This window comes from Cyprinus carpio, chromosome B24 (genome assembly GCF_018340385.1).
Source record: "Cyprinus carpio isolate SPL01 chromosome B24, ASM1834038v1, whole genome shotgun sequence".
Classification (NCBI taxonomy): domain Eukaryota; kingdom Metazoa; phylum Chordata; class Actinopteri; order Cypriniformes; family Cyprinidae; genus Cyprinus; species Cyprinus carpio.
In genome coordinates, this window is record NC_056620.1 from 14,083,919 (window position 1) to 14,092,659 (window position 8,741).

Below are 8,741 nucleotides of genomic sequence, written 5' to 3' on the forward strand. Positions count from 1 at the left end.
CAACAGTGGATTTGAGGCAGTCGGCCAATTGATGTGCGAGTGTGAATAAACCCAGGCGAGGATATTTTTAATGCACAGCACATTCTTTTTAATACAAAATTAACAAGATCTCTCAGTTCATTAAACTAACCAAAGCAACAAAAGTATACAACCAACACCTTGGAAAAATATACAACACGTTAACACAATGTCTTACAATGTTAATTAGTGCATGTTGATTATAATACTAATAATATTGTTTTGCAGATAAGTAATTTTGTTGTGCCTTTTCTCATCAAAAAAATAAAGTGCATTTCACAGTTAAAACTATGCATACGTGTACACAAGATGCTGAAACCGATGCACCCGACTGCCCCTCAGATTGTTCAAGATTTCGTTTCTAGTTATTAAATAAAGTACAGAACAAGTCTGAATCTTAGTGTAAAATGTATAAAGTTTCCTCACAAGACATCAATTCAGACATGATTTTCGTTTGAGTTCTTCAAATAAACCAGAATCGGAGGCAGACTCCCATCCGAGCCCTTTTTCGCCCTCCAGTTTGACATTTTCAAGCTCTTACATTGGATTACAGAGCACAATCATCTACAGTTGGATACTATTTAAATCAAAGATTCAATTGCCAAATGTCCATCTGCATGTGGAAAATCCATCAGAGACTAGGCACAAAGCATGATAACATAATTTTACAAAGCTCTTTTCAAAAACAGGAGATATGATGTTTTAGTCAGAGGCCTAACCCTCAAAAACCACCGCGATAATCCCTCAGTCATTTCTGACCAAACGGCTGTGCATCGAGCATTAACTCTCAATCAGCTGTAGACAAGCATGCCCAGGCAATAGGAGATGCTGGAATGTGGCTCAAGGTTAACTGTTTCAGAATAGAGCATTGCAGGGATGACGTATTTTTGTAGGCCTTAACCGGAAATAAGGGTTTAGCATGTCAATGTTTTTTGGTTAAATGTCTGAAATAAGGTCTGTGGTTAACGAAAGCTCAAGATATTTCACGTTTTATACTACAAAATAAAATACATCAATATCTTGTGATGTTTTAAAGCTTTTAAAGTATTGAAAAACCTAGTTACTAACAAGTAGCTAAATAGGACTTTCAGTGCACATTAAAGAAACTGTATGTATGTTGTTTGTTGTTGTTTTTGACTTTGAAAAGTCAGTTTCAAAATCCTTCTAAAACGTCAAACATCCGTTCTAAGAGTATATTTAGAGGAGCGGTACGAAATTCGCGAAAAGGGTGGATTGCTTTATGACAGCAACAAATACACGTGTGCCGCCAGCTACTGTTATTACCACAGTGATATATTTACGACCGTGAGTTCCACTCACTGAACTGTAGGGGGCTGCAAAGATAAGGCTACATACAGTTGCTTTAAAGACGTCACGCCAAACAGGTAAACTCATCTACTCGAAGTTCGTTACAGTTCACCTAAAATGGTTTATAATCGCACTCTTGCAAACAATTCTAGTCTAGTCTCAAGTCAGGGTAGCTCTACATTTAATATTTTGACAGAAATGAAAACAAGGCTGTGAGGGGCTAAAGTGGGGCGTTCAGTGGATTGTACTGTTGTCAACACACTGACTGTTCAGCTGATGAAACATCTTTCCGAAGAAAAAAACTACTAAAAACCGTTTTAGACGTTGTGAGCTGTGAAAAGTCGGTGGTCTGGGACCTTTATACAATGCGTGCCATTGTAAAGACTGTAAGTCACAGCCTTGTTTTCTGCGTTAAATTCAGCATGGCGTCTACTCAGCAAACAGAACGTTCCCATATGGTTCCCTTTTGGTTATTTTTGAGGAAACCAAATAAGAACGTTCTGGGAAAGTTCTCTTAACCTAAAGGGAACATTTTATTTACATAAAGAAAACTTTCCTGGCTAACCAACAGAGAACATTAGAATATCTGTTCTGGGAACCAGAAACTAATGTTGCCAGAACGTGCTGGGAACCAAAAAATGTTAACTGGGTAACCTGATTATGTTCATCTTTTTACTTCTGGTGATTGTGTTTAGGCTTAAATTCATTTGTAAAGATTATTATGATGATTATCAGGATTTTTGTCGATCACAGAGCTTATTTTCTGCAATAATCCAAAAGCCACTGGAAAAATCCTATTGGTATTTGTCAAAGGAAACCAGGATGATGCTAACTTTAGGGTTACAAAAAAACGTCATCACCACATCACTCTATGACATTAGGTACCATCATGCCTCCTTAAAGTATCATGCCTTATTTACAGGATCAAGATGATTGGACATAGTAATGATAAGAATGCCTTTGTCGATACATTCAGAAGAGACCGTACAGCGCATCAGAATACTAAATAAAATCTCAGGAATTCCGAAAGAATCCAGACTGAGGGGGAAAAATAGTCTTTTTCGATGAATATAGCAAAATAAGTTATTCCTCAAAGATCAGACGAGGCCCACAACAGACCAATCATCGCCTCCATGCTAAGCCCTATTAAAACTCGCAAACCTCCTCCCTACCACTCATGTGCTGTTTCAGTGGAATCGTATAGAGGTCACTCAGGCAAAAAAGGTCACGAGGGTGTGTCCGACCCGCAGGCACGATGTAAAGAGGGTGCAATGGGAAGACTGGTAGCCACTCTAGCCCATGCAGGTCTATGGGGAATATATATTATTACCCCCAACTACATCATTGTCCCTGGAGAGACCAACATATATGCATGCATTCACACACACACACACACACGGCCATGCACCGACAGTCACACCTTACACATCACGTTCCTCACACATTATAAACATCTCTAAAGTTCGCAAAAGCAAATGCATACAGCAGAGTAGGTCACATTGAGTGTACAGAGAGATTTCATTCATAGTTAGATATTGTAAATGACCACAGGCAGGGCACAGTCACTTTCTGGATGAGAGAACACGAGGCTGTGAGATTATGGACATGTTTACAGGGATTGGGACATCTGTCCAGTTTCTGCTTTTTTTTCTAATCCCAAATTCACTAATAAAATTTGGATGATGTTGAAATAAGTACAGTTGTCAGTCGTTCTTGGAATCCACTCGTATTTTCTTGGTGGGTTTTTTATGGATGTTTTTTTTTTTTTCCGGCTAGCTGAGGTTTTGGTTTTGCTTGGGCACTGCTGTTATTGCTGCCAGAGTATTGCTATAATTTGGTGAAACGCTTGATCCGTAGTTATTGCTCGCTGATGGATTCTGCCACAGCACTGAAATAGATAGTGGCTGGTTGGCATTTGGAGGGCATAAGGTAAAAAGCATAGGTGAACTTCAGCTCATTATAGTAGCATGACTCCAGCCTCAGTTGTGATGAAAGTACGAGAAGATAAATTTGATAACATTCTCCCTCATCTGACATTTGCCAAGTCTGAGAGGCCAGCTGTTCTCATTATTATAATCGTGTCGTGTGGACCGTTTGAGGAGATTCACCAGTTTACTAACAATCAAGTTGAATGTAAATCTACGGAAGGCTCATGTGAGAGTGGAAGTGTAGCTTGGCTGGCACATCTTTGAACAGTTTCATCATTTTAGAATATCATTTATCAAGTGTGAAATCTCAAGAAATCTTGTCCGGGTCATATTACACCCCAAAATCAAAAGAAAAAATGTACTTTGCATAAAGACAATGAAGCATATTATTTTGTGAATATTATTTAATTTTGGCCTTCCATGATAGATAAGTCCATTTTTACACCCTAACCTAATGAATCTATTAATTATAATAAAACTAACATTATATAATTATATAACCAATTATATAATTTGATTACATATGTATTATATAACATTATACATAATATCTACTATATAATTCATAAAATATATTTCAGATATCTTTCCCATATATGTGTCATATTAGCCATGTTTAAAACGGCTGAAACAGTGTTCTGCTGCTTAATATTTTTGTGGGAGTTGTTACAAATTTTTCAGGCTTCTTTTGTTTTGTTTGATTTTTTGGGAGGGGGTTATATAAATCATTTGAATTGTATTTGTGAAAATAATGTCAAAGTATAATTCATTTTTCTTTTGATTTTGGGATGAAAAGCTTTACTCGAGTTTGTTTCAAACAAAATACCTCAAATTAATATATCTATAATGTAATGCCCAAATCATCATTCTTTGCAAATGCAATACATGTAAATTTCAAGCAAAATGCTATGAACGACCATTGTGACAGCTATCCCATATCCAGTAACAATTACCAGTTGAACATAATAAACGGAGCAGAGCTCTATTCAGAGCGACAATGAGAATGCAAATTAAAAGCAAATCAATAGAAAATACATTCGGTTCCATCCTCCATGTCGCTGCATATAAACAAACCTCTTATTTCCAGCCACTTAATGCACGTTTTGTACTCAACAGTTCTTTGAAGTGAGCCTCTATTCATAGGGGGCTGTTTAAATGAACATACACACACTTTCTACTGGTAGCTTTCATTTATGGAAGAGAATGCAGAGACAGTTCGACTTCTGTTCTAAACCAAAATAAAGGCATCGATGGGTTCGGTTATTTATAGAGTGGTTCTCATTCTGAGATTTTAGTTAGCTCTTCATGGTTTTCTGCTTTGGAGGACATTTTACATTCGGCCACGCTTGGGTTGAGATTTAAATCAAACAGAAGAGAGAGCGTGTCTGTCTCTCTCTCTCGCATGTGTGCGTTCTCCAGGTCGGTATCTTCGGAGGATGCAAGGCGCGGATCACCGAGCGCCTAGTCTATTTTTAGCACACCGCGGTTACTTAACGTTCAGCGCACGTTTTTGAATGCAGCAACAGCAGGACGAGATGAATGAACTTCAGGATCCAGTCAAGAGGACTGCCTCGTGCTGCCCCTCATCTTCCATCTCCCTCACAGCCCATGCAACAGGGGGGCTGTCACTGTGGCCAAGCCACAACAAGCACAAAAATGCAAAGGCATATATATATATATAAGATATTTACAGCTGCCTGCCACACAGCATCCGTTTCTGCCCCTTTTGTTCTTGGAAAGGGTGTAGCAGCTGGTTGGATTGGGATCAGGCAAAGATTTTGTGGCAGTGGTTGTCACATAACAATTAGGGGAAGACATAAATGGGTGACGCGGACACCCCTTCTCGTCCCAGGGATTGGGGGAATATCTGGCCTGTGTAATTCCCTAGGCACATCAGACGTCGCTGGGGGTCCGTGCCCGCTGGGCCACGCTGGCAGGGATACATCCGCAGCACACCAGCCACAACGCTTTCTGGATCTCTTGATTGCGGAAGGCGTAAATTACCGGGTTGATCACCGAGTTGTAGGTGGCAGGAACCAGGGTGGCATACGTGTAAAGGGGCGGGTACGTATAATCGGCTATGAGCGAGTAAACCGTAAACGGCATCCAGCAAGCTGCGAATGTGCCCAGAATGATCGCCAGGGTGGATACGCCTTTCCGCGTCGTGACGTAGTGAGGACTTGCAGCTAAAAAGTGGTGTTGTAGGGCGATTTGGTGCGCATGTCGCATGACGATTTTACAAATCTGCACGTAGAGCTGAAGCATGAGGCCGAACAGTAGAAGGAAGGAGACGGACAGAACAGCTATGTTGTTTTTTGTTAGGGGCCAAACCACGCTGCAGTTCTCCTCCTGGCCCAAGCAGTTCACACCAGTAACCGGCAGCAAACCCAAACATAATGAAACTCCCCATAGAAGCACCAGCATGGTGTATGTGAACACGGCCGTTCGCTCGGAGTTGTAGGTGAGGGCGTAGTATAGCGACAGGTAGCGGTCGATGGTAATAGCTAGCAGGCTAAAAACAGATGCTGAGAAGGATGCCACCACCAGACCTACAGTCATCAGCTGTGCCGAGTCCGATCTTAGCAGGTAAGCAAAGGTAAAGTGCAGGACTAACCCTAAACCAGCCAATAAGTCGGCTAGAGCTAGGCTGCCGATCAGCAAAAACATTGGGGCACGCAGTGCTGGGTTCTGCCAGATGACCAAAACCACCAGGGCATTCTCGCAGGCTATAAGGGTGCCGGATGAACACAGCACGATGTCCCATGGGTTTACCAACAGCTCAGCAGGCGGCCTCGCCGGCAAGACAACCGCAGGTGGGTATGTTCCAATGGTGATGTTTTCTATGCTTCCTGCGCCGCTGCTGCCCCAGGTGGGTTCTTGAGCCAGCCAGCTGGGAGAAACTGTCACCTCTTCACTCATTCTGCCTCCCGTCTAAATTGGCACACACACAAAAAACATAATGAGGTGTATAGGTAAAGAAAAAAGACCAAACAAAAATACATTTTGTTACATTTTGTGTGTATGTGTGTATGTTTATGTGGTTTATGAGGACACAAATTTGTTTAAATGACATGAGTATTACAACGTGAAGGTGGTTTATGAGGATACTTTCGGTATCCCTGTAATTCAAAATGCGCATAAATCATTCAGAATGTTTTTTTTGTTTTTTTTTTTATGAAAATCTAAAAATGTCTAAAATCTAAAAAAGTTTCCTGTGAGGGTTAGGTTTAGGTGTAGGGCGATAGAAAATACAGTTTGTACGGTATAAAAACCATTACGCTTATGGAGAGTGCCTGAAAACCATAAAAACCAACTTGTGTGTGTTTAAGGGATAGTTCAACCAAAACTGAAAATTCTATGATCACTTTTGTGTCATTCCAAACCCGTATGAAGAAAAAGAAGAAATTTGGAATAATGTTGGAAACCAATTTTGGTTCCCATCAAGTTTTGTCCATATGGAAATCAATGGGAACTGAAACTTTTTGGTTTACATTCTTTCTACATTTTTATGTTTTACAAAAGAAAGAGCCAGGTTATTAAATAACTACAAAATAAATGTATTTGTTTTAAAACAAAAATATTATAAATATAATGCCTTAAGCATAATGCACTATTTCTCAGCAGATAAAATGATTCATATTTTTTACTTTTTCAGTGTTTTACTGCAAAATTATATGTATTTTACCTATAAATATAGTATAATTTTTACTGTACGTGGAAAATATTATGAAAACCAATGGGGCTAACCAATAATGGGTCTTTATTTAGAATTTTTGCACCCCCCCCCCACCATTACAATTGACATTTTTATAGTGCATGCAATGGTAATTAAACAAACAAAAAAAAATCACCATAAGATCATGCATTGTAAAAGAAATGAGTATAATTAGCCATTAACTATTATCACAAAAGCCATTATGCATTCCTTCAGTGTTAATCTCTTAAAACTCATTGTTCTTTTGTGCAGAACAAAGAATCAAATTAAGATAGATTAAAGACACATTTACTTTTATTTATTGGATATGGGAATCTGCTATTATTGAGATCATTTTGAATCATAGCCTACAGTACAATGAAAGAAAGGGAGGGCCCTGATGAGTGCTGATATTAAATAAAGGCGGGTTCCACTGCTTATAAAAGCGCCCCTGCATCAGCATCCTTTCATCTATCAGATATGGACTCTTAAAGCACATCTTCACTGCAAGCAGCTGGATGCAAGCATTGATGCCCCTCAGACCTTTTAGCTTTATAATAATGCTTAAGCTCTTGCTCTGTAAAAAAATCATTTATGTGTTGTAAAATGCAAAGCAGACTGATTTCAGATATACCCGGTCCCCATTCACTCCCCATCTGGAGGCTTCCCTACCTTGTCTTTTGGAGGAGAGGCGCCTGTTTAAATATTTTTGCGTCCTTCTTGCCTTGCCATGGTATTCAATGGCAGCGCTGTTCGCAGGTGCAGCGCCGCGCGGACGGATGGAGGTGTCTGAAGCCGGATCGGGGGAGCGTCACAGCCACCAGCGATAGCGGCTCTTCGCCGTCTGCTCGAGCACCGCCACCGACTGCGGCTGTGCGAGGCGCGGGGAGGGGTGAGCTTTCCTTCAGAGCAGAAGCCAGGTCCCGTCACCTATTTATCTGCTGCTCGGAAACTGAACGACGCGACTGTTTGTCGTAATGATCATTTTCGTGAACACAAACAAAAATACAGTAATACAGAAAAAAAAAAAAAATATTCATTTTTCTAAATTTGTTATCATCGTCACGGAGGCCTTTTGATATATATATATATATGAGTATTGGTGGTACCCTTGGTAAATATGATCAAAGAAGACTCTGAAAATAAACATGCATTATTAAACGTTTTGATCTTTTATTAAAAAAAAAATCACAAAAATCTAACTTTTCATCGAACTAAAACAATTGAAAATTGGGGAAAAACTCATTATGAAATAAATGTTTTTCTCAAATACACGTTGGACACAATTATTGGTACCCCCTAGAAATTCTTATGAGTAAAATATCTCTGAAGTATATTCCCATTCACATTTACCATTTTGAGCACTCCGGGGTGATTATGAACATGAAATTATTCAGCCATGGCTTCCTGTTCCACAGGAATATAAATAGGAGGGAAAACAAAGCCCAAATTCCCTGAATCATCCATTACAATGAGAAAGACCACAGAATATATTTCTGATGTGCAGCAAAAGATTATTGAGCTTCACAAATTAGTGAAGTGGCTTTAAGAAAAGAGCTAGAGCAGTGAAAATTCCCATTTCCACCATCAGAGCAATAATTAAGAATTTCCAATCAACAGAAAATGTTAGGAAACTGTCTGGAAGAGGACGTGTGTTTATATTGTCCTAATGCACAGTGAAAAGGAGGGTTTGATTGGCTAAAGACTCTACAAGGACCACAGCTGGAGAATTGCAGAAAATAGTTGAGTCTTGGGGTCAGAAAACCTTAAAAATATATATATCAAACAGCCTT

General features: G+C 39.6%; 1 protein-coding gene across 1 annotated transcript; it reads right to left on the minus strand.

The window, feature by feature from the left end:
* Positions 1 to 33: 33 nt before the first annotated feature.
* Positions 34 to 7,800, minus strand: LOC109053059 (G-protein coupled receptor 12-like). Its single transcript, XM_019070490.2, has 2 exons — positions 7,621 to 7,800; positions 34 to 6,185 (listed from the first exon to the last, which is right to left on the minus strand). Exon 2 carries the CDS (start codon positions 6,171 to 6,173, stop codon positions 5,148 to 5,150), a length of 1,026 nt encoding a protein of 341 aa, XP_018926035.1. The 5' UTR covers positions 6,174 to 6,185; positions 7,621 to 7,800; the 3' UTR covers positions 34 to 5,147.
* Positions 7,801 to 8,741: the final 941 nt, after the last annotated feature.